At 44.5% G+C, this 26327-nt stretch overlaps 1 protein-coding gene across 8 annotated transcripts; it reads left to right on the top strand.

The window, feature by feature from the left end:
- The first annotated feature begins 8148 nt into the window (after positions 1 to 8148).
- Positions 8149 to 25452, top strand: LOC109899199 (choline-phosphate cytidylyltransferase B-like). 8 transcript variants are annotated; one of them, XM_031836372.1, is made up of 8 exons: positions 8149 to 8354; positions 17912 to 18011; positions 19488 to 19604; positions 19711 to 19862; positions 20244 to 20322; positions 21000 to 21142; positions 22804 to 22992; positions 23410 to 25452. In XM_031836372.1, exons 1-8 carry the CDS (start codon positions 8343 to 8345, stop codon positions 23623 to 23625), a joined length of 1008 nt encoding a protein of 335 aa, XP_031692232.1. In that variant the 5' UTR covers positions 8149 to 8342; the 3' UTR covers positions 23626 to 25452. The 8 variants fall into 8 exon arrangements, 5 of the variants coding, with proteins under 5 accessions (XP_031692232.1, XP_031692229.1, XP_031692231.1 ...); XM_031836369.1 differs by lacking the exon at positions 8149 to 8354 and adding an exon at positions 11918 to 12366; XR_004211768.1 differs by lacking the exon at positions 8149 to 8354 and adding an exon at positions 11941 to 12366 and having other exon boundaries at positions 21849 to 22992.
- The last annotated feature ends 875 nt before the right edge of the window (positions 25453 to 26327 follow it).

The following is a 26327-nucleotide window of genomic DNA, read 5'->3' as shown; positions in this document are numbered from 1 at the left end:
AGTAGCTAGCTTGCTTTGGCGAATGTTAGCTATTAGCTGTGTACAAGGCCAGCGGATTGTTTGAAAGAGAAAGTCACATCTACTATGAGAGTTAGTTAGTACTCCCTTATTTCTGCTTATCATCCATCACCTGTTATAAAATGACAACAATGTCTTGCTAGCTCACTTACTTTTCCACCGTCGAAGCACTGTTTCCTGAAGCACTGTTTCCTGAAGCACTGTTTCCTGAAGCACTGTTTCCTGAAGCACTGTTTCCTGAAGCACTGTTTCCTGAAGCACTGTTTCCTGAAGCACTGTTTCCTGAAGCACTGTTTCCTGAAGCACTGTTTCCTGAAGCACTGTTTCCTGAAGCACTGTTTCCTGAAGCATTCTGCCCTGTTCTGAAATAACTCTCTGGGTTTACCATCATGCTGTGGATGTTTGGTCAGGGCGTGTCCTTTTACTCATTTGTTCGTTATGAGAGACTCATTAGTAAGCACTTCCCCCGCACAGAACACATTGTGGGCGCTCCTCGTTATAACTTTGTAAGAGAGAAACTCTGCGGTTGCATGGCGTTTCATGACAATAGAGCTCAGTCAGAACTTGTTGCTAGCATGAGTCCATTTGATGACAGCGGCGAGAGACAGCGAGTGGGAAGTCAGCGGCAGACAGCGCATCATCTCCTGCTGAACCACTGCATTGTGTGTGTCGCGGAGTGATCTTCAAGAAAACTGCAGAAAAAAAGATCTGGTAAACCACGAAGCACACGGGCATCTCCCTCTCACACTCGTGCCAAACTGAGCAGAGAGTGCAGACGCACTTGGCCAAATCAATTTCAGTAATTAATTAAATCATTATAAATGTACTCTGACGCGTCATGACCCACCATTAACATGTCCGCAACCGAACAATACATACAAAGGCTGGTCTACGGTAGTGTTGCACGGTATACCGAAACGGTGATACTTTTTCAATAGCAGAACATTTGGAGCTAGAATGTGTTACTTTCGGTATTTCTGTCAAATGTGTCTCACGGATCAAGTCTGGCTGGCTGGCTGGCTGGCTGACTGTGTGTGTGTCTGATAAGCAGAAAGGGTGGTGGAGGTGTTTTACACTAACTCACCATCATCAACGATCCAGTCACGGTCCTGCCTCTCTCGCCATCCGAGAGTTCCTCGTCCACCTCTTCATACACACTGGTCAAATCCGCCACCTAGACACAGCACACATCAAAACAAGGCTATAACACCAGACAACTTGTTCACTAAACACACAGATTAAAAAGGGCCGAAACTGTTAACACACCTGTCGGAACAGGGCTTGGACAACGAACACACACACACGACTATCACCTCGTATTTGACCTTCTCTCCCTTGGCTCTGTTGAGCTGCCAGACCAGTCATCCCCTGAAAGCACATTCAGGGCAGGCAAGTGACTACCTGTTTTTATCAATGCGGGTGTATTTACATACACTAGTGTTACTTCCTATTGTATTGGGTTGCACAAGAACAGTCTGTGGGAAGCCAGAAGTTAAATCAAATGAAAATACATTTTAAAATCCATTGGTCATTATGACGGGGGAATTTGAGACAATATCTAAAGTAACATATTATACTGAACAGAAATATAAACATTTCAGCTGAAATAAAAGATCCCAGAAATGTTCCATACGCACATAAACCTTCACTCTCCAGCTTTGTGCAGAAATGTGTTTACATCCCTGTTAGTGAGCATTTCTACTTTGCCAAGATAATCCATCCACCTGACAGGTGTGGCATAACAAGAAGTTGATTAAACAGCCTGATCATTACACAGGTGCACCTTGTGCTGCGGACACCAGCCCAGGACCTCCACATCAGACTTCTTCACCTGCAGGATCGTCTGAGACCAGCCACTCGGACAGCTGATGAAACCGAGGAGTATTTCTGTCCATAATAAAGCCCTTTTGTGGGGAAAAACAAATTCTAATTGTCTGGGCCTGGATCCCAAGTGGGTGGGCCTATGCCCTCCCAGACCTACACCCGTGCCCAGTCATGTGAAATCCAGATTAGGGCCTAATGAATTTATTTCAATTAACTGATTTCCTGATATGAACTGTAACTCAGTAAAATTGTTACATTTATATTTTTGTTCAGTATATTAAAAGAGACTTTGCAAACATGGGTCTGTTGTAAAGCAGAGGAAGTTTGGAAAGTCTGTTTGATAATACATTTCTTTAGATATTGTCTCAAATTCACCCTGTCATAATGACCAACCGTCATGTCCACTGACACAGTAAGTTGAAAAGGAACTTGGAGGCTCCAAGATAGCAGCTTGAACGCCCGCTTCCGACAGAGCTCTGCATACCAACTTTTGAAAGATAGTGAAAAGTGTATTATTTTGAACTAACAAACGAATACTTTGCTTGCTAAAAACACCAGGTTATTGATGATTTAACATTAGATTTTCCAAAATGTCAGCGCGGTGACAAAGAGAAATCTTATGGCTACCTCCTCAGCTAGCAATGCTCAGGCATCATCCAATGTCGTTACATAGGAGGCAAATGCTTTGATTGACAACTGCCACAACTATACTGGTCTGACAGACTCTATGACACTTACCGTGTCAGACGAGGATTTTCCTTCTTTGCCTATAACTCCAAGAAAGGCATGTTTGGAACTGGGCCCAGATGCCACTGCCAATAATGATGTTATCGCCACTCTTTCCAGGCTCATCAATGCCAGGTGCGATGCCTTAGAGAAAATGGTTGGCGACAACTCAATGAAAATAGAGGGCTTAAAAAAAAATTTTAAAGTTCAAATGGAACTTCTGACTTCCTGTTTCGTTGTAACCCAATTACAATAGGAGCAACGCTAATGTATGTAAACACACCCACGTTGCTAAATTTAGCTAGCGACAGACCACTTTCTAAAATGTCATCATCAGAGTAGCTAGCCAGCTAACTGTGGGTAATTATTCATATTACGATCATTCAGTGTAAATTTAACTAAATCTAGTAATTCTGTAAAAGCTAGCTAACGTTAACTGGCTCATAATTTCTTTGTTGTTAGTGAGAGCTATTGTAACGCTTACTGGCTAAGCCGTATTTGCATGTTCCCTCTTGTCTAGCTCGCTAACATGCTTGTTTGTTTACAGTAACTTTCCGTTCAGACTCACTATGTGTTAGAAGCCGGAGCCATTGCTATTTATTGACAACCTTCATCTCTCTCTTGGGGCCTGTTGCACAAAACTAGGATAAGGGATTAAGCCAGGATATCTTGGTGATCCTGGCTCAATTGATCCGTAATCCGGTTGCACTAAAGATGGATAGGGGGCAGGAGGATATGTTATGGTATAAATTACCATGGAGATGTATTCTGTGGAGCTAGCCTGCCCCAGACCAGGCTAAATTCCAGGATCTATTTAATCTCATCCCTAATGTCAGTCAGCAGTCACCACAAATGGAAACCAATAGTTATTTCACTGCTCACTATACATTGTTATCACATATAACTAGACCCACTGTTATTATTTAAACGTTTGTGATCATTAATTTCAATGATTTTGGATAAAAAATGATTTTTAGATGTTGCTATCATTAGATAATTTACAGTTTCCCATAGACTATAAGGCTATATATAAAATGATAGAATATTAGGGCCACAGAGGGGAAAAAAACACAAGTCATAATATTGTAACCAGTTGTTTTAAAGGAGGACAGTTGTTAAAATGACAGATGTGGGGCATTTCGTGAAATTGTACTTCAGTATGGTTTCATAAACAAAGACATGCTGATGTGCCAGAATATTAAGTATCACATTGTCATAAGTATCAAAACTGTAAAAACAATATGTAGCTTTTCTGCAGAAAGAACCAGCCTCATAAATTTATGACTTTATCCTTTTTCTTCAGTGTGGCCCTAGTACTCTGTCATATAAACAAATACACATTCCATATGAATATAAAAACACAATGTGTAACATTATGTTCCTTTATTGAATAAGGACAAAACAAAGCAGGTAAACCATCAGCTCCTTTCGAAACTGAAGTCACAGTGACTCTACAAGATGGAAAGCACAGAATCCAAGCATATTATACAAAATGATACATACACATTCAAAGGTCTGTATATAACACACCCTGCATGTCTGCACACTAAAATAAATGCAGGACAAATCCATACACATCAACTGAACAGACAAATGAATGGATGCAGTAGCCTCCCTGCAGCCTTGTATTACACACAGTATACCGCACAATCATAAGAGGCCAAATTCGGCAAAAAACTAACCCAAAAAAACCCATATTCCTCTGCCACCGCAGGACATATTTAACCAAAATTGAAAGCACACATACTAACTAAAATAATTCAACACATATTGGTCCCTCAGCAGCCGACCACTGTCGTCATCAGGGAAGATTGCCGGATTGTCCCAGTCCATGGCTGGTGGCACTCTGGGGGCCCTCTCCTTCCTCAGGCAGGCCACATTGTGGAGGACAGCACAAGCCACAGTAATATCACATGCCCTAACAGGGCTGACCCTTAATTTGTGAAGGCAGTGAAAGCGTGCCTTCAGGAGGCCAAAGGTCATTTCAACTCTGGCCCTGGTCCTGGCATGGGCATGGTTGTAGGCCTGCTGTGCTTCCTGGGGGTCTGTGAAAGGTGTCAGGAGAAAAGGCTGGCAGCCATACCCCCTGTCTCCCAGCAACACACCAGAGAATTCACCTGTCAACACAAAATCTCATCATTACTACCTCATAAACACAGTGATATTCTTGACACAGCCATGATGGTTATAAATAGGGGTTGTGTGGCTTACCTTGTGATAGGCACTGATAGATTTCAGAGGCCCGAAAGATTCTGGAGTCATGGACTGAGCCAGGCCATTTTGCCACAACATTGCTGATCACACAGTCAGCATTGCAGACCATCTGAAATCATAAGATGAGGAATATTACACCAATCAATGCACATCACTGGCAATGCAGAGTGTTCGTCAATGGACAATATCAAAAAGTTATGTTCACCTGAACATTAATGCTGTGAAAGGATTTCCTATTCACAAAAATCGGCCTCATGGGCACCTGAGGGGGCTTTTATCCTTATGTGTGTGCAGTCCACTGCACCAATGACATTGGGGAAACCTGTCACACAAAGTAATGAGTATCCTACTATGTGTTAACAGTTGTCCTGTAATTTGTAGATCCTCTTACCTGCAATCCTATAGAACTCCTCTTTGATGTCACAGAGTCTTCTGTGGCCAGGGAAGGAGATGAAGACATCTGCTAATGCTTTGATAGCCAGACACACACTCCTTATTGTGCGGCAAATTGTGGCCTTGTTCAGCTGTTCTGCATCCCCCACTGAGTACAGGAAGGCTCCACTAGCAAAAAAGCGCAAGGCCACACAAACCATTTGCTCCACACTCAGTGCATGGCTCCGTGCAGTGCGGTGCTTAATCCTGGGACCCAGTAGTCTGCATAGATACCTGATGCCATCTGCAGAAAACCTGTATCTTTCATATAGATGGTCATCAGGGAAGGCCAGTGGGTCCAACCGGTCCCTGAAGACCCTTTCTCGCCTGAAGGCTCTCCTCAGCACAAGTGCTTCTTCATCCACCACATCTCGCACGAATGGGCATGCCATTGTCAGAGCAGAAAGGAACACACAATTTTGGGCCTTCATATAGGCTAGTGGCCACACCTGGTACTGGGGGGGTGGGCAAAAGAGGGCGATGCCTTATAACGATGACTTGGTTGTACTGATTGCTGGGAAAATAAAAAAAACCTTAGAAAGATGCCACCGTCCTGTGTGCTCACAATAAGAGCTCATATGTCATGGCTCACTTGACTTTACGAGAATATACCAAATTTTTATTTTGAGCTGTGTCATCTTCTTGGAGCTGGGGGAGGAAAGAATAATAATGATTAATACATTTGTGTTACAGTTAGCATACAGTGTACATTGAAGGCATATCTCACCTCCCTCTCAAGTTTTTTTATTTCAAGGTCCAGTTTCCTAATTGTCCTCTTTTTTATTTCGAACTCCAGTGCAAGATTTTCCATCTTTTTCTTCTTGTACTGAATGTCTATGTCTGCCAGTTCTATTTGGCGCCGGAGGTGGTTGCCATACAACTTTCTGATAGCTTGTGAGCTCTGTGAACACAATACAATTAGCGCAGCTGGAATTTGGCAGGATGTGGTGTCCTTTTATTAATACGCACTATGTTGCCAGGCTGGTTTTCCCACTGTATAGCATCTGGGTCCTGTAAAAGAAATTAGATTTTTTGATTTTGATGAGGACTCCTCACCATTGTAGAGTAAATAGTACTTTCACAGTCTTAACATGATACCTCATGCCTTCTGGAATCCAGAGAGATGGTCTCCTCCTCATCATCGTCTCCATCATGTGCTGTTGCTGCTGCACTGGGGCCTTCACCCTATCACATTTAATCGGATTCATATTGAAGCTAGTAGACAAGACATGCCAGGCCTACAGTATGCCTTTGATGGAGTACTCACTGGCTCAGCATCGTCTGGTGCTTGTGCTGGTGGCTCTAACAGGAACACAGTGCTGCCAGACACTGCAAGGCAATAGGTAAACCAAAGTCAGACAGTCCAAATTGATTCAATATGAATGTGGTTGTATCCCATGTAGAGATGGAAGGACATACCTTGAATGAAGCGGGTGGCATCTTGGGAGGAACCTATGCTCGTCTCTTTCCCCCCAGTGATCCCCTCTAAGACGGGCCTGCCTTTATTTAGCTCCAAGGCCATGTCCTCTGCTGGGGTAAGGTCAGCCTTTGGTGACCCACCACCCGTGCCTTGTCTGTGGGTATTCTTTTTCACTGCTAAAACAGTACAGACAATGTGTGAGCAGGCACCTTCTGGGTACAATATATGCTTGTGCTTTGTTAAATATTAGTCAGGGACCATACCATTCTGCAGAATGTTCTTGTATTTGATTTTGACCTGCTGCCATGTCCGTTTTGGCCCGTTCATGTTTAATCTACACACACACACACACACACACACACACACACACATTTAATGGAGTCACACTGCAAAAAATTACTTGGTATTTTTGTCTTGTTTTCAGTAAAAATATCAAAAAATTTATCATAGCTTTATACAGTGTGATGGAGTTACTTTACACAATTTCACTCATATCTGCAGTGCATTTCAATAAAAAATTTAACCGTTTCATAATTACAGTACAACTGCATTTTTGGAGATGTGAATTAAATATTTGAATTGTAATTGTGATGTTTCAGCGGAGCGGTGAGTGTGTAATTGTGCACTACTTACGCATTCAGGCGGTCTGCAATACTTTGCCACGCTTTTTCTCTTTGCTTTATCACTGTGGCGGTGTTGCCTTTCTTCTTAATTATATATTTTACCTCCTCGTATGCCTCCATGAGGATTTGTGCTTCCGACGGGGAAAAGTACGCGGCTCTAGTTGCCATGGTAAATCAGTTAATCTGTGATCTGTGGCGGGGTCTATTTGAGTGAGCCGTGAGCGCGCACCTATCCAGGATTGGTTTCACCTGGCTTAATGAATCCGTGTCTGCTCATCCTGGCTTGGTCTTTGTGCAACCAATTAAGCCTGGACGCACATGTTTTGGCTTCATTGAGCTCAGCTGAGTCATTTATCCCGGATGTCTTAATTCTACTTTTGTGCAACAGGCTCTTGGTACACAGCTCAACACAACAGAAGTTTCCGCGCCAAATATTCTTCCCGTTGAAAGTCGTTTCCAGGAAATGACGCAGCATGAAAGCAGCCAATCGCTGGTGTTTTCGAAGCTTGTCCAGAGAGGAAGAGGCAAAGCGAGAGGATTTACTCCGCTCGAAATCTGTCCACCAAAATAAAACCACTCATTGAAGAGTTGTATGGAGGATAATGAGAGAGTGTAGAATTTGGTCAACAAAAAAATTTAATTGCTACGTGATGTTTATTTGATCGAATAGAAGTTCCGTAATGGTTAGGTTGTTAAGAATGCACTGATATAAGTGGACTCACCTGGCATTTTGGCAATTAGAAACAATAGGACTTTAAATCGGAGTTCTGCCTGTTGTTCACACGCATATCTGCCCTCTCATTGGCTAGGAGTGATACCATCTTGTCTCGCCTCTCCCGTCTGGCTTCCATCTTTGAGGACATGTATTTCCATTGTTTGAGCGGTCTCTTTCCAATACATAATCTTTGGCTTGGCGCTTGGTATAACAATGTGTGTGGTCCAATGTCCGCTTGATGGCAATGTTGTTTCATCGTCGATGTAGGCTAGTACGGTAGGCCAACACTGTAGGTTAAAACCGGGATAACCTTGAATTCCATTTACAATGTATTCCTCACTTTATTAGTCTGGGGTCTGGACTGTAAGGAATGTTGGTGATGGTGAGTTAAAGTTTGTTTATTGCTTGTTTCATCATCAAGAACACCCGTGCTCTGGGCCACATGATGTCAATACACACACCATCCTCTCTCTCTCGCTTTCTCTCTCTCAATTCAATTCAAGGGGCTTTATTGGCTTGGGAAACATATGTTAACGTTGCCAAAGCAAGTGAGGTAGATAATATACAAATGTGAAATAAACAGTAAAAATTAAGAGTAAACATTACACATACAGAAGTTTCAAAATAATAAAGACATTACAAATGTAATATTATGTATATATACAGTGTTGTCTCTCTCTCTATATATATCACTCATTCTCACACACACAGTCCAACCTTCGTCCATGACCCGTATCTCCCACCTCTCTTTTGACAAGTGAGGGAACATTTCTCTGAAGAGAGGCAAAGACTATTTACAGATGCTTTGACAGCAGAAAGTGTCGCCTTTTTATCGCAATGAAGCTTGTTTCCATGGTGACCCTGGCGGGACTCTGTGCGCGCACAAAAGAATCCCCTGTCCCAGATTTGGAGGATAAAAGCGCGCTCGGGCTTGTGGGCCACGCAGACGCATATTGGCACGGTGGTTCTACAATGCGTTCAAACATCAGTCCTACAAAAGATCCATTGTAGCCCATGCAAGTGCAGGTCTCTACTATTCAGCTTTGTTCTTGTTTTTGGATTATTGAAGGAATTAACACAGACAACGTTGTCAACGTGTGATAGGCCTAGGCATATTCTGTAGAACAGTCATCTGAGCTTCCGAAAATAATACCCTATAGCCAGGGGTGTAAAGTACTTGAGTAAAAAATACTTTAAAGTACTACTTAAGTCGTTTTTTGGAGTATCTGTATTTTACTTTACTATTTATATTTTTGACAACTTTTACTTCACTACATTTCTAAAGAAAATAATGTACTTTTTACTCCATACATTTTGCCTGACACCCAAAAGTACTCGTTACATTTTGAATGCTCAGCACGACAGGAAAATGACCAATTCACCACCTATTAAGACGACATCCCTGGTCAACCCTACTGCCTCGGGTCTGGAGGACTCACTAAACAGAGAACATCCCTGGTCATCCCTGCTGCCTCTGATCTGGAGGACTCACTAAACAGAAAACATCCCTGGTCATCCCTACTGCCTCTGATCTGGAGGACTCACTAAACAGAAAACATCCCTGGTCATCCCTACTGCCTCTGATCTGGAGGACTCATAAACACAGAACATCCCTGGTCATCCCTACTGCCTCTGATATGGTGGACTCACTAAACAGAGAACATCCCTGGTCATCCCTGCTGCCTCTGATCTGGTGGACTCACTAAACAGAGAACATCCCTGGTCATCCCTACTGCCTCTGATCTGGAGGACTCATAAACACAGAACATCCCTGGTCATCCCTACTGCCTCTGATCTGGAGGACTCACTAAACAGAGAACATCCCTGGTCATCCCTACTGCCTCTGATCTGGTGGACTCACTAAACAGAGAACATCCCTGGTCATCCCTACTGCCTCTGATCTGGTGGACTCACTAAACAGAGAACATCCCTGGTCATCCCTACTGCCTCTGATCTGGTGGACTCACTAAACAGAGAACATCCCTGGTCATCCCTGCTGCCTCTGATCTGGTGGACTCACTAAACAGAGAACATCCCTGGTCATCCCTACTGCCTCTGATCTGGTGGACCCACTAAACAGAGAACATCCCTGGTCATCCCTACTGCCTCTGATCTGGAGGACTCATAAACACAGAACATCCCTGGTCATCCCTACTGCCTCTGATATGGTGGACTCACTAAACAGAGAACATCCCTGGTCATCCCTGCTGCCTCTGATCTGGTGGACTCACTAAACAGAGAACATCCCTGGTCATCCCTACTGCCTCTGATCTGGTGGACTCACTAAACAGAGAACATCCCTGGTCATCCCTACTGCCTCTGGTCTGGAGGACTCACTAAACAGAGAACATCCCTGGTCATCCCTACTGCCTCTGATCTGGAGGACTCACTAAACAGAGAACATCCCTGGTCATCCCTACTGCCTCTGGTCTGGTGGACTCACTAAACAGAGAACATCCCTGGTCATCCCTACTGCCTCTGGTCTGGTGGACTCACTAAACAGAGAACATCCCTGGTCATCCCTACTGCCTCTGATCTGGAGGACTCACTAAACAGAAAACATCCCTGGTCATCCCTACTGCCTCTGATCTGGAGGACTCATAAACACAGAACATCCCTGGTCATCCCTACTGCCTCTGATCTGGAGGACTCACTAAACAGAGAACATCCCTGGTCATCCCTACTGCCTCTGATCTGGTGGACTCACTAAACAGAGAACATCCCTGGTCATCCCTACTGCCTCTGATCTGGTGGACTCACTAAACAGAGAACATCCCTGGTCATCCCTACTGCCTCTGGTCTGGTGGACTCACTAAACAGAGAACATCCCTGGTCATCCCTACTGCCTCTGATCTGGAGGACTCACTAAACAGAGAACATCCCTGGTCATCCCTACTGCCTCTGGTCTGGTGGACTCACTAAACAGAGAACATCCCTGGTCATCCCTACTGCCTCTGATCTGGTGGACTCACTAAACAGAGAACATCCCTGGTCATCCCTACTGCCTCTGATCTGGTGGACTCACTAAACAGAGAACATCCCTGGTCATCCCTACTGCCTCTGGTCTGGAGGACTCACTAAACAGAGAACATCCCTGGTCATCCCTACTGCCTCTGGTCTGGCAGACTCACTAAACACAAATGCTTTATTTGTCAATTATGTCTGAGTGTTGGAGTGTGCCCCTGGCCATCCAAAACTAAAATTTAAATAAAATGGTGCCGTCTGGTTTGCTTAATATAAGGAATTTTAAATAATATATCATTTAACATTTGTACTTAATTATAAATTGGGTGGTTTGAGCCATAAATGCTGATTGGTTAAAAGCTGTGGTATATCAGACCATATACCACAGTATGACAAAACTAGTATTTTTACTGCTCTTATTATGTTAGTAACCTTTTCATAATAACAATAAGGCACCTCGCGGGTTTACGGTATATGGCCAATATACCATTGCTACGGGCTGTATCCAGGCACTCCGCATTGCGTTGTGCTTTAGGACAGCCCTTGGTCATGGTATATTGGCCATATACCACACCCCCTCGAAGCCTTATTGCTTAAGTATATTTGAGCAATTACATTTACTTTTGATACGTAAGTATATTTAAAACCAAATACTTTTAGACTTTTACTCAAGTAGTATTTTACTGGGTGACTTTCACTTTTACTTGAGTAATCCTCTATGAAGGTATATTTACGTTAACTCAAGTATGACAATTGGGTACTTTTTCCACCACTGCCGATAGCACACTATCTGCTATAAAACATCAACTGTATGTACACAGTGTTGTGCCTTCAGTGTTACGCAATGATTTATTGAACTAGGTTCATGTAGGCTAGACTGAGAGGCAACGTATGATCAGAGAGCCGATGTCTGACGTGTCTGGATATTTAGGGCGTGAGCTTATTTGTTTTAAAGATATTCAGGGCATGCTAATTTTGTCTCAAGATACAATGTGTGGCCACAACTTTAGTAACCTGGACACATAGCTATCTACTCGTTAATTTAAGCCACTTGGCCACAGAACAAGATCCACTAATTGGACATGCCTGTAGTTGGTGAACCATGTGCCGCTGTCCCCCGGTGTGTCCGGTCACGCATGTGTGTTTGCTCATGCATGTCCGACACAGGCCGGCGGTTTTTAAAAACGAACGTGCACGCCTCACTCGGCTACACTCGCGCGCAGAGTGTCTGAGTGCCCGTGCCTCGGTGCCTGTTGGTGACGGTTGGAACGAGGGAAGGGAAAAGCCAGGACCGTTTTTTATACAGTCAACGTTTGACGGACAAATACGCGTCTCTAATCATGGTGGGGCGGACAAGCAATGGAACGCAAGATTATGCAGGTGCTTCTGGTGCACCCTGTGCGTCCGGACGCAGGAGAGGAGCAGGCACCGTAAGTCAGCCAACCAACAATAGTATACTTGTAACCTCTACCTGTACTATGGCCTCAGCCAAGATATCTGGACCTTTATGGCACAGGACACAGTGGAATTGGGCTATCCTTTAATTGTGGTTGCTGGTTCAAGCCTTTAGATGTCAGTCATGTAAAAAATGAAGTAGACCTATAAAGTAGGCCTACTTTTTCCCAGATTACTTTTGTGGCTGTAGTAAGGTAGTGGCTGTAGTCTCTGGCTGTAGTAAGGTAGTGGCTGTAGAAAGGTAGTGGCTGTGGCTGTCGTCTCTGACTGTAGTCTCTGACTATACCCACACTGTGGCTGTAGTCTCTGACTCTCTGACTATGCAACAGTGTCCTTTATGTTCTTGTAGAGGTATTTAAAGAAAGACAGATGTAGAGTCAGAGAGAATCTTATATAAAGTGGTTAAAATCGATACAAAAAATGAAGCGAGAGAATGGTCCAGGGGAGAGAGAAGTAAAGATGGAAAGAGGAGAGAGAGGTAAAGATGGAGAGAGAGGTAAATATAGAAAGATGGAAAGAGAGGAGAGAAGTAAAGATGGAGAGAGAGGAGAGAAGTAAAGATGGAAAGAGAGGAGAGAAGTAAAGATGGAAAGAGAGGAGAGAAGTAAAGATGGAGAGAGAAGTAAAGATGGAAAGAGAGGAGAGAAGTAAAGATGGAGAGAGAAGTAAAGATGGAAAGAGAGGAGATAAGTAAAGATGGAGAGAGAAGTAAAGATGGAAAGAGAGGAGAGAAGTAAAGATGGAGAGAGAAGTAAATATAGAAAGATGGAAAGAGAGGAGAGAAGTAAAGATGGAGAGAGACGTAAAGATGGAGAGAGAGGTAAAGATGGAGAGAGAAGTAAATATAGAAAGATGGAAAGAGAGGAGAGAAGTAAAGATGGAAAGAGAGGAGAGAAGTAAAGATGGAGAGAGAAGTAAAGATGGAGAGAGAAGTAAAGATGGAGAGAGAGGTAAAGATGGAGAGAGAAGAGAAGTAAAGATGGAGAGAGAAGTAAATATAGAAAGATGGAAAGAGAGGTAAAGATGGAGAGAGAAGTAACGAAGGAGATAAATGTAAATATACAGGGCATTCGGAAAGTATTCAGACCCCTTCCCCCACGTTTAGTTACATTACAGCCTTATTCTAAAATGGATGAAATAAAAGAAATCCTCAACAATCTACACACACTACCCCATAATGACAAAGCGAAAAACAGGTTTTTAGACATTTTTGCAAATGTATTAAAAATAAAAAAACAGAAATACCTTATTTACATCAGTATCCAGACCTTTACTACATCCTTGAGATGTTTTGATTGGGGTCCACCTGTGGTAAATTCAATTGATTGGACATGATTTGGAAAGGCGCACACCTGTCTATATAAGGTCCCACAGTTGACAGTGCATGTCAGAGCAAAAACTAAGCCAAGAATTGTCCGTAGAGCTCTGAGACAGGATTGTGTTGAGGCACAGATCTGGGGAAGGGTACCAAAACAATTCTGCAGCATTGATGGTCCGCAAGAACACAGTGGCCTACATCATTCTTAAATGGAGGAAGTTTGGAACCACCAAGACTCTTCCTAGAGCTGGCCGCCTGGCCAAACTGAGCAATCGTGGGAGAAGGGCCTTGGTCATAGAGGTGACCAAGAACCTGACAGAGCTCCAGAGTTTCTCTGAGGAGATGGGAGAACCTTCCAGAAGGACAACTATCTCTGCAGCACTCTACCTGATTGGTCTTTGTGGTAGCGTCGCAAGACGGAAGCCACTCCTCAGTAAGAGGCACATGACATCTCGCTTGGAGTTTTCCAAAAGCACCTAAAGGACTGTCAGACCACAAAAAACAAGATTCTCTTTTCTTATGAAACCAAGATTGAACTCTTTGGCCTGATTGTCAAGTCTGGAGGAAACCTGGCACCATCCCTACGGTGAAGAATGGTGGTGGCAGCATATTGCTGTGGGGATGTTTTTCAGCCTCAGGGTCTGGGAGACTCGTCAGGATTGAGGGAAAGATCAACGGAGCAAAGTACAGAGAGATCCTTGATGAAAGCCTGCTCCAGAGCGCTCAGGACCTCAGACTGGGGTGAAGGTTCACCTTCCAACACGACAACAACCCTAAGCACACAGTCAAGACAATGCAGGAGTGGCTTCAGGACAAGTCTCTGAATGTCCTTGAGTTGCCCAGCCAGAGCCTGGACTTGAACCTGATCGAACATCTCTGAAGAGACCTGAAAATAACTGTACAGCAACGCTCTCCATCCAACCTGATAGAGTTCGAGAGGACCTACAGAGAAGAATGGGATAAACTACCCAAATACAGGTTTGCCAAGCTTGTAGCATCATAACCAAGAAGACTCAAGGCTCTACTCACTGCCGAAGGTGCTTCAACAAAGTAAAGGGTCTGAATACTTCTGGAAATGTGATGTTTCAGTTCTTTATTTGTAATACATTGTGCTAAAAATTCAAAAAACCTGTTTTTGCTTTGTCATTATGGGGCATTGTGTGTAGATTGTTGAGGGGGGAAAACAATGTTATCCACTTTAGACTAAGGCTGTAATGTAACAAAACGAGGATAATATGGTCTGAATACTTTCTGAATGCACTGGAGAGAGAAGTAAAGATTGAGAGAGGGGAGAGAAATGTAAAGATTGAGAGAGGGGAGAGAAATGTAAAGATTGAGAGAGGGGAGAGAAATGTAAAGATTGAGAGAGGGGAGAGAAATGTAAAGATTGAGAGAGGGGGAGAGAAATGTAAAGATTGAGAGAGGGGAGAGAAATGTAAAGATTGAGAGAGGTGAGAAAAATGTAAAGATTGAGAGAGGGGGAGAGAAATGTAAAGATTGAGAGAGGGGAGAGAAATGTAAAGATCAGAAAGATTCACTTCCATGTTCCTGCTGGTTCATAGGAATAGAATAAGGTTAAAGCTCTCTCTAGGTTCCTTCTCTGTACTGTATATCATTGCAAATCAGTAGGAAACACTATACTGTTCCCGTATATTCTTAAACGGTCTCCTCTCCTCCCCCCAACCCCTTGTTTTCTCTCATAACACCTGATCCCAAAAGCACGGGATAGGTGTCTACTACTATAACAGCCTCCTGCTTTCACCTATCCCGATGTGGTCAAGGAGGAAAGGAGCTGATTAAGACTGTTGGGACACAACACAGGGAGGAACCATTCCAACCTTTAAACACATAGTGGTGTCTCAATAGTCTACTCTAAAGAGGGCTTCCTTCATTTGCACTGATGTGAAACAACTGGGTATATGAAAGCAACCTCCTTAGTGTGCATGTATGTGCCATGATTACTTTCACCTATCGTGTGTTTTCAGAGGAGAGGAGAGGAGCGAGAGAGAGTAGACTATTGACATATAGCTTCCTAGACACTAATACTCACTGCCATCCTTCACTGATGGTCCTAGCCAGCTCAGCCAATCCGTATCACCCATGCAAATGAGACGGTGGGAGCTGTGCACTGATTGGAGTTCTCTCTCTCCCCTTTGTCATCGCCATGGCAAGAGTTTGGAGACGCTTGGCTGCTGGTCTGTGAGCGAGGGATCACTCTGCCAAAGGGAGGAGGAGAGGGAGGAGAGAGGGAGGGAGAGAGGAGAGAGAGTAGGGCAGAGTGGGCGGGGATACAGGGGGAAGTGAAGAGGGGGGAAAGAGGCCGAGAGAGGAAGAGAGAGAGGGAGGTAGAGAGAAATAGAGAGAGATTGGGTGAGAGACAGAGAAATAGAGAGAGGCATCATCTCTCTGATGCTGAGTCACAGACAGGGGGTGCAGCCGCTGTATCCCATGAGCCTTTAGGGGAAACATGGAGGAGCTCGAGCACACCTGCCCCCAGCTGGTCACGGTAGGGTCTGTGTGTGTGTGTGGAGGGGAGGGGGGCTAGCTCGTCTCCTTGTTGTTTTGAAACAGATCCACTGTCTGTGTGTGTCTTTGGGGGATGTTCTGAATGCTGAGTGGACTGTGTGTTGGGGGAGGGTGGGGGGTTGGGTGTGTTTTCCAGTATTGGCAGGGGTACGTGTGTATAAGCAGTCTAGCATAGATCTCCTGACATGGACACAAAAGCTCAAGAAAACAGGGGCGATGCCAGCCCCATTCAGTCTCTCTCTCTCTCTCTCGCTCTCTTTCTCGCTCTCTTTCTCTCATCTGTTTGCATCTCTCCCTTTTATTCTTTGTGCCTCTCTCCTGCTCTTCATCATCTCACCCCTCTCCCTCTGTCTCTCTCTTTCTTTACTCCATCACAGCGTTGTTGTTTTCTTAGTTAACCCTTCTTACTCTAGACGTTCTCTGCTTGTGCCAGTGTAAGGGTGTAGTAAGCATGCTCGCTGCGGTCACTCTGATTGGCCGATCGACCGAGGCATCCGCCTGCCCTTTGTCCGCTCTGGGCTCCTCCCCGATTTCACCTTGCAGTGGATTGTGGGAGAAGAGTTACCTCAGTGCGTCCTCCTCACTGTTCCGCTCTCTCCATCTGTTGCCATGGGGATGGGAGCTCACACAGGAGCTCTCTCTACCTCCTCTTTGTTCTATCTTATCCCTTATCCGGATGGAATACGTAGAGGTGGAATTACCTTCATATATCTTGTGTTATGGGAGTATATCTATAATGTCATTGGGGATGTCACTGGGGAAGTCATGCATGTTAGATTTTCTCTTTCTCTCCCGCTCTAGAGAATGAGAGCCAGAGAGATGTCAACAATGTAAACATATGTTTCTCATGCTAATAAAGCCCTTTGAATTTAATTTAATTGAGAGAGAGAGAGAGAGAGAGACAGAGAGAGAGAGAGAGAGGGGGACAGAGAGAGAGGGAGAGAGAGAGATGGAGTGCCATTTTAGCCAGAAGTAAATCAATACCACTGAGTGCTGCTTGTCCCATCACCATGTAATTGATAGTTGTGATAGAGAATAGATATTAGACCTGATCAATAACCTAATGGACATTACTAAGCCAGAGAGAGGGGATGGCAATCAAGAAGGGGACAACTTTTTTAAATCTCCTCCATCTCTCGCTTTCTCTGTGTCTCCCGCTCCTCTCTCCGCCCCCCTTTCAAATGAAATGGATTCTTTCTGCCTCTTGCTTTCCTCTCCCTTCTTTTCTTCTCTCTCTTTGCTTCTCTTCATCTATCATGTTGTTCCTCTGTAAATTCATACCATTTGTGGTTTGTTGTGAAGAGTCAAATGGTTTTGTAGATGTGAATGTGCTGTTTTAATATGCTGACGTTAACGCTGTACCACTGAACCAATAAAGTGTCTTAACAGTTCAATCTCTTCCTCTGTTAAATCAATTCAGTTCAATTCAATTGGCTTTATTGACATGGGAAACATATATACATTGCCTAAGCAAGTGGAATAGATAAACAAAAGTGAAATAAACAATAACAAATGAACAGTAAACATTACACTCACAAAAGTTTCAAAAGAATAAAGACATTTCAAATGTCATATGTCTATATCCAGAGTTATAATCATGTACAAATAGTTAAGGTACAGCAGGGAAAATAAACAAACATAAATCTAGGTTGTATGGGTCTCTCTCTCTCTCTCAGATGCTGACAGAGCCTGCTATCTTTGCCAAGGACACCAGCTGTGAGTGCCGCGCCCCTCATGAGAAACTCTCCATCGCTCAGGCCCGCAGAGGCACCCCAAGTATACCTCCTCTTCTGGTCCAAGCTCCATCACTAGTTTATCACTGCTCCTCCTCTTATCCTCATTCTTCATCCTCTCTTCTTCCCATCCTCAGTATTTACACTCATAACCATCCGTTCTTCTTTTCCACATCCTCCTCACTTTCTCCTCCTCCTCTCCTCTATGATAGTGGTATATATGTGTTAGATGTAAACTCTGTGTGTGTCCTCTAGATGTAAACTCTCTGTGTGTCCTCTAGATGTAAACTCTGTGTGTGTCCTCTAGATGTAAACTCTGTGTGTGTCCTCTAGATGTAAACTCTGTATGTCCTCTAGATGTAAACTCAGTGTGTCCTCTAGATGTAAACTCTGTGTGTGTCCTCTAGATGTAAACTCTCTGTGTGTCCTCTAGATGTAAACTCTCTGTGTCCTCTACATGTAAACTCTGTGTGTCCTCTAGATGTAAACTCTCTGTGTGTCCTCTAGATGTAAACTCTCTGTGTGTCCTCTAGATGTAAACTCTCTGTGTGTCCTCTAGATGTAAACTCTCTGTGTGTCCTCTAGATGTAAACTCTCTGTGTGTCCTCTAGATGTAAACTCTGTGTGTCCTCTAGATGTAAACTCTCTGTGTGTCCTCTAGATGTAAACTCTCTGTGTGTCCTCTAGATGTAAACTCTCTGTGTGTCCTCTAGATGTAAACTCTCTGTGTCCTCTACATGTAAACTCTGTGTGTCCTCTAGATGTAAACTCTGTGTGTCCTCTAGATGTAAACTCTCTGTGTGTCCTCTAGATGTAAACTCTCTGTGTGTCCTCTAGATGTAAACTCTCTGTGTGTCCTCTAGATGTAAACTCTCTGTGTGTCCTCTAGATGTAAACTCTCTGTGTGTCCTCTAGATGTAAACTCTGTGTGTCCTCTAGATGTAAACTCTGTGTGTGTCCTCTAGATGTAAACTCTCTGTGTGTCCTCTAGATGTAAACTCTCTGTGTGTCCTCTAGATGTAAACTCTCTGTGTCCTCTACATGTAAACTCTGTGTGTCCTCTAGATGTAAACTTTGTGTGTGTCCTCTAGATGTAAACTTTGTGTGTGTCCTCTAGATGTAAACTCTCTGTGTGTCCTCTAGATGTAAACGCTCTGTGTCCTCTACATGTAAACTCTGTGTGTCCTCTAGATGTAAACTCTCTGTGTGTCCTCTAGATGTAAACTCTGTGTGTCCTCTAGATGTAAACTCTGTGTGTGTCCTCTAGATGTAAACTCTGTGTGTCCTCTAGATGTAAACTCTGTGTGTCCTCTAGATGTAAACTCTCTGTGTGTCCTCTAGATGTAAACTCTGTGTGTCCTCTAGATGTAAACTCTGTGTGTCCTCTAGATGTAAACTCTCTGTGTGTCCTCTAGATGTAAACTCTGTGTGTCCTCTAGATGTAAACTCTGTGTGTCCTCTAGATGTAAACTCTCTGTGTGTCCTCTAGATGTAAACTCTCTGTGTGTTTCCTCTTCAGTGGACCGTCCTGTGCGTGTATATGCAGATGGAATATTTGATCTGTTCCACTCCGGTCATGCCAGAGCCCTGATGCAGGCCAAGAACCTCTTCCCCAATGCATACCTCATAGTGGGAGGTATGTACACACACACATGTAGATATGTACGGACATTTATAAACATATATGTTATTCATACTCTCTGTTACCTTTGTGACTTTCTGTGTGTGTGTGTGTGTGTCAGTGTGCAGTGATGAGCTGACCCACAAGTACAAGGGTTTCACAGTGATGACGGAGGATGAGAGGTACGAGGCTCTGAGACACTGTCGCTATGTGGACGAGGTGGTCCGAGACGCACCATGGACGCTCACACAGGACTTCCTGGAGAAACACCAGGTGTGTCTGACTGTTTCCATCACACTTGTTCATTCAGCGTTTTCTGACTGTGTATCTAGAGTAATGTGCTAGCGTGCACAGCATGCGCTTTCTTCCTGCTCTGGGATTCTTGTCTTCCTGTTCTGGGATTCTTGTCTTCCTGTTCTGGGATTCTTGTCTTCCTGTTCTGGGATTCTTGTCTTCCTGTTCTGGGATTCTTGTCTTCCTGTTCTGGGATTCTTGTCTTCCTGTTCTGGGATTCTTGTCTTCCTGTTCTGGGATTCTTGTCTTCCTGTTCTGGGATTCTTGTCTTCCTGTTCTGGGATTCTTGTCTTCCTGCTCTGTGATTCTTGTCTTCCTGTTCTGTGATTCTTGCCTTCTTGTGTTCTGATTGTTTCTCAGATCGATTTTGTGGCTCATGACGATATCCCATACTCCTCAGCAGGAACTGAGGACGTCTACAAACACATCAAGGAGGCAGGTGTGTGTATGTGTGTGTATATGTGTGTGTGTGTGTGTGTGTGTGTGTGTGTGTGTGTGTATGTATGTGTATGTGTATGTGTGTGTAAAGCTCTATTCAGAATCAGTTTCAGGTATCCACATGTCTGGAGATTCTTGTATTAGCCGAAATGTCTAGAATGTTCCGCCGGCTTTCAGCAGCGACAATTTGATTAGATGTTACATTTTAAGAAGGCTCCCCCACGTGCCCGTAGGAGGGGTGCAGCGTGTTATGTTTGTTACTGTTCACTGACTGCAAAGAGTTGTTGTGTACCGTTTTGCTAGTTTGCAATTTTGCAGAAAATAGATGAAAAATGTAATTCTGTTTTGCCAGAATTGTGCTGTAGTCTTTGAAAGCGTTACATCGCCTCTGCTAGAACAAATGACTGTATGGCCTCAACACTCTCCTCCTTAGCAAGTCATTTGATTGGTTTGACGTGTTGCGAGGCGTCACTCATTTACAATGGGGTTTACACCACTTTTTAGAGACTTTCTGCCATCGACTTCAGCAGGTTTTCAGATTAGGGAAGGATGATTCTCGACGATCAGTGTGTGTGTGTGCGCATGTTCAACTGTGTGGGTGTTTATTTGTAATATATTTAGAATATGTGTGGGTGTTTATTTATAATATGTGTGTGTACGTGTGTGTGTGTGTTCCAGGCATGTTTGTGCCGACCCAGCGGACGGAGGGTATCTCGACCTCTGACCTGATCACTCGTATCGTACGAGACTACGACCTCTACGCTAGACGCAACCTACAGCGAGGCTACACCGCTAAAGAGCTCAACGTCAGCTTCATCAACGTATGTGTGTCTGTCTGTCTACCCTTAACAGAACTGTCGCTTTTGTGTCTGTGTGTACACTTAGAACTGTCAAAAAACACAGACATACAGTACAGCCAACCTCCCTCCAACCTCCCTCCACCCACCTCCCTCCCTTCAACATCCCTCCAACCTCCTTCCACCAACCTCCTTCAACCTCCCTCCCTTCAACCTCCCTCCAACCTCCTTCCACCAACCTCCCTCCCTTCAACATTCCTCCAATCTCCTTCCAACCTCCTTCCACCAACCTCCCTCCCTTCAACATTCCTCCAACCTCCTTCCAACCTCCCTCCACCAACCTCCCTCCCTTCAACATCCCTCCAACCTCCTTCCAACCTCCCTCCCTTCAACATCCCTCCAACCTCCTTCCACCAACCTCCTTCAACCTCCCTCCCTTCAACCTCCCTCCAACCTCCTTCCACCAACCTCCCTCCCTTCAACCTCCCTCCAACCTCCTTCCACCAAACTCCCTCCCTTCAACATTCCTCCAACCTCCTTCCAACCTCCTTCCACCAACCTCCCTCCCTTCAACATTCCTCCAACCTCTTTCCAACTTCCTCCACCCTCCTCTCTTCAACCTCCCTCTCTTCAACCGCCCTCTCTTCAACCTCCCTCTCTTCAACCTCCCTCTCTTCAACCTCCCTCTCTTCAACCACCCTCTCTTCAACCGCCCTCTAACCTTCCTCAGGAGAAGAAGTACCGCCTGCAGAACCAGGTGGACCGTATGAAGGAGGCAACATTTCTCCAACCTTCCTACAACCTTCCTACAACCTCCCTCCAACAGTCCTACAACCTTCCTCCACCCTCCGCCCAACCTTCCTCCAATCTCCCCCCAAGCTCCCTCCAACCTTCCTCTAACCTTCCGTTCACCCCCAACCTCCCTCCAACCTTCCTCTAACCTTCTGTTCACCCCCAACCTCCCTCCAACCTGTTGATCATATCACTCCATTTTACGTCCTCCCTTTTCTACATCCTTTCTTTTAGTTTATCTCAACTAGGGTGAACATGATAGGAGATATTGTACAGCGATCGACTGCAGTGTGACTTTTTGCAGTGTGGCATCCAGTGAGCAGGCCTACACTGTTACAGAGCTCTCCAGATAGAGACTGACTTCATGGACAAACAGACACAGTTCTCTATGCTTATAGAATAATACAATAGACTGTGTCTGCTCTATGCATTCTGTTTCTACCTGCATCATTCTGTAACATGGTGCCTGCTGACTGACTGTGCCCTAGTGGAGACTTAACAGAGTGTAGCTGCATCCTTCCTGGGAGACGAGGAAAGATGGCTACTTAAGACTATTGAAATGCACCCCGTTGCCATAGCGACTGCATAAATGAATGGAAGTTACATCATTTCAACAATGGTAACACCAAGGAATTCAGCTCCCTCCAACTCCCTCCCTCCCTCCAACATTTCTCCAACCTCCTCCCAACCTTCCTCAACATCTCTCCAACCTCCCTTCAACTTTCCTCCAACCTTCCTGCCTCCCTCCCTTCAATTTTCCTCCAACCTCCCTCCAACTTCTTCCAACCTCGCTCCCTCCAAGCTCCCTCCAACATTCCTCCATCTTCTCCCAACCTCCAACCTTCCCCAACCTCCCTCCAACCTCCATCCAACCTCCATCCAACCTTCCTCAGGAGAAGAAGTACTGCCTGCAGAACCAGGTGGACCGTATGAAGGAGAAGGTGAAGACGGTGGAGGAGAAGAGTAAACACTTTGTCTGCCGCGTGGAGGAGAAGAGCCATGACCTCATACAGAAGTGGGAGGAGAAATCACGGGAGTTCATTGGTAACTTCCTGGAACTGTTCGGCCCAGATGGAACATGGGTAAGTAAGGCCTGTCTCTCATGCTCCGCTCATGCAAATTTTACAATCACTCATCTGACATGTCACTTCCTTGTTCACAAATCTAATCTGTGAACTAAACTGTGTACCTCCAACTAGACTAGTCTTTGAAGTGAAAATACTCTCACATACCGGTCTCTGTCTCTCTCCGACTTCCTCTCTCTCTCTCTCTCTCCATCCCTCCACCCTATCCTCTCTCCACTCTCCCCTACCCCCCTCCCTCCATCCCTCTCTAAACTCTTTCTATCCCTCCACCCTATCCTCTCTCCACTCTCCCCTACCCCCCTCCCTCCATCCCTCTCTAAACTCTCTCTATCCCTCCCCCCTATCCTCTCTCCACTCCTTCCCTTCCTCTCTTTCCATCACTCTCCATCCCTCTACCACCCACCCCCCCAACAGAAACAGGTGTTTAGTGAGCGTAGTGGTCGGATGATCTCCTACGCCATGTCACCTCGCGGGTCACCTAGCAACAGTCCACCCAGGCAACTGTCTCCATCCCGTTCCCCATCTCCTCCCTTTTGCTGGCCTCGGCCCAGGCCAGCCTCCCCCTCCTCACCCAAAGAGGCCTCAGCCTCCTTCAGTAGCATGAGTGAAGAAGATGAGAACGACAAGTAGTGCCCTGGACTGTGGAACACATGCCATGTTCAAAACAACTGGGAAGTCGGAAATCTTTGACTTCCAACTTTAGTCAATTCAAGACCATTTAGAACGTGGAAAAAACGAGCTCCGACTGGTGAAATCGTTTTCAACAGTAAACTAACTCGGAATTCCAAATCGGAAACTCTGACATCTTTCTAGAACTCCAACCTGAAGATCCCCCCCCCCCCCCACACACCTGAAAGTTGTGAGTTCGAGCCAGCAGTCACAGATGGCTCGAACTCACAACTTCCACACACTGACAGCAATGACGGGATGCTGAAACTATATTTTCCAGGAAGTAGATATGCAAGACAGAGGTGGGTCATGGGAAATGTAGTCTAGTGCTACAGCACAAAGAAGCCATCACAGTCTCTGTTGCCTGGGCAATGAAGCAGATGGGAGTGTAGAGAAGATGATGCGACTGATCTGTTTTCGACTGCTCAGGTCTGACAGAGGCAGTAAATAAAATAGTGCCTGTTGATCATATCACTTCATCCTTTTATGTCCTCCCTTTTTCTCTATCCTTTCTTTTTTTAATCTCATTGTGAGAACAACTAGGGTGAACATGATAGGAGATATTGTACAGCAATCGACTGCAGTGTGACTTTTTGCAGTGTGACATCCAGTGAGCAGGCCTACACTGTTACAGAGCTCTCCAGATAGAGACTGACTTCATAGACAAACAGACACAGTTCTCTATGCTTATAGAATAATATAATAGACTGTGTCTGCCCTATGCATTCTGTTTCTACCTGCATCATTCTGTAACATGGTGCCTGCTGACTGACTGACTGCCCTAGTGGAGACTTAACAGAGAGAAACACTGCCCTCTAGAGGAGTTGTAGTGTAGCTGCATCCTTCCTGGTAGACGAGGAGAGATGGCTACTTAAGACTATTGAAATGCACCCCACTGAATCATTAATTTTCCATAGGGAATGCATAAATTATGTATGTAACACATTTTTTGGGGGGGGGGGGGGGCAGGTAGGTTAGCAGTTAAGAGTGTTGGGGGCCTGTAACTGAAATGTCGCTGGTTCGAATCCTCGAGTTCACTATGTGAAACCTCGAGCTGGCGAGGTGAAACATCTGTTGATGTGCCCTTGAGCTAGGTACTGAACCCTAATTGTTCTGGATAAGAGCGTCTGCTAAATTACTCAACAATGGTAACACCATGGAACTCAGTACCTGATTGGTGATTGCATAATTAACAGAACACTTGGAACTTCAGTATCAGGGAGGTTTGTCTCCCCACCTTTCCCAATGTGGCCGCCTGCCCGGCCCATCTCTTGTAAACAGCTACAGAAACTGATCTAGCAATTCAGTAGCATTTAGAATGTACAATTGGGACTGAGCTTATTCCGGGACCTTCCTTAGAGACCAGAGAACAAAGGTTATAATCCCAGTATGGCCAGTGTTATCCACAAAGGCCTGGCGTGGCCATAGAATCAGGTGGCTGGAACAAAAACCAGTACCGGCCATTTGTGGATTGGCTTGTTCACCTCTGCTGTGGTAGAATCAAGATGGTCTCAGGCCTAGCTAGTCACAACACCACACAGAACTGTGAACTCTTCAACTCAATGTCTCTCGCTATGACACAACTGTTCCACAGCAGAAAGCCACATGAACACACTTGCTACCACACAACTCCTGATCCGCCTTAGAGAGGTTCTTGTCCTGTATGTAACCTATGTAACCCTGCACTGTATGGACAAACTTTGGAATGTCTGTTTCTGTTTGTTATGTTCTTGTTTTATAATGGCTTCATATGTAAATAAATAGAAAAGGAAAATCATTGAATGAGAAGCAGCTTGGTGATTGTTTCCTCTCAATCTCTCTCTCTTTTTCAGCAGATACAGACTTGCACACACACACACACACACACACACACACACACACACACACACACACACACACACACACACACAGACACACACACACACACACACACACACACACACACACACACACACACACACACACACAGACACAGTAGCAGTTGTTCTTCTTTTTACTGTAGGTTTGAATAATTTACAGTAGGTACTGCAGTAGGTATTAAGGTGGGTATTACAGTAGGTATTACAGTGGGTATTACAGTAGGTATTACAGTGGGTATTGTAGTAGGTATTACAGTGGGTATTGTAGTAGGTATTACAGTACGTATACAGTAAGTATTACAGTGGGTATTACAGTAGGTATTACAGTAGGTATTCTAGTAGGTATTACAGTGGGTATTGTAGTAGGTATTACAGTAGGTATTACAGTAGGTATTACAGTAGGTATTACAGTGGGTATTGTAGTAGGTATTACAGTAGGTATTCTATTAGGTATTACAGTAGGTATTGTATTAGGTTTTACAGTAGGTATTGTCGTAGGTATTACAGTTGGTATTGCATTAGTTATTACAGTAGGTATTCTATTAGGTATTACAGTAGGTATTGTATTAGGTTTCACAGTAGGTATTCTGTAGGTTTTACAGTAGGTATTCTGTAGGTTTTACAGTAGGTATTCTGTAGGTTTTACAGTAGGTATTCTGTAGGTTTTACAGTAGGTATTACAGTAGGTATTGTATTAGGTTTTACAGTAGGTATTCTGTAGGTTTTACAGTAGGTATTCTGTAGGTTTTACAGTAGGTATTCTGTAGGTTTTACAGTAGGTTTTACAGTAGGTATTCTGTAGGT

This window comes from Oncorhynchus kisutch, linkage group LG11, assembly GCF_002021735.2.
Source record: "Oncorhynchus kisutch isolate 150728-3 linkage group LG11, Okis_V2, whole genome shotgun sequence".
Taxonomy (NCBI): domain Eukaryota; kingdom Metazoa; phylum Chordata; class Actinopteri; order Salmoniformes; family Salmonidae; genus Oncorhynchus; species Oncorhynchus kisutch.
The sequence above is the reverse complement of the archived record's forward strand: the minus strand, read 5'-3'. Positions and strand labels throughout refer to the sequence as shown.

What these genes read in the sequence shown, in the direction of transcription:
- LOC109899199 (XM_031836369.1), top strand. Translation starts at nt 12,277, where the DNA reads ATGGTGGGGCGGACAAGCAATGGAACGCAAGATTATGCAGGTGCTTCT. An exon ending in GGCCCGCAGAGGCACCCCAA is followed by an intron (nt 18,012 to 19,487) that starts GTATACCTCCTC and finishes TTTCCTCTTCAG; the next exon opens with TGGACCGTCCTGTGCGTGTA. An exon ending in CAAACACATCAAGGAGGCAG is followed by an intron (nt 20,323 to 20,999) that starts GTGTGTGTATGT and finishes TGTGTGTTCCAG; the next exon opens with GCATGTTTGTGCCGACCCAG.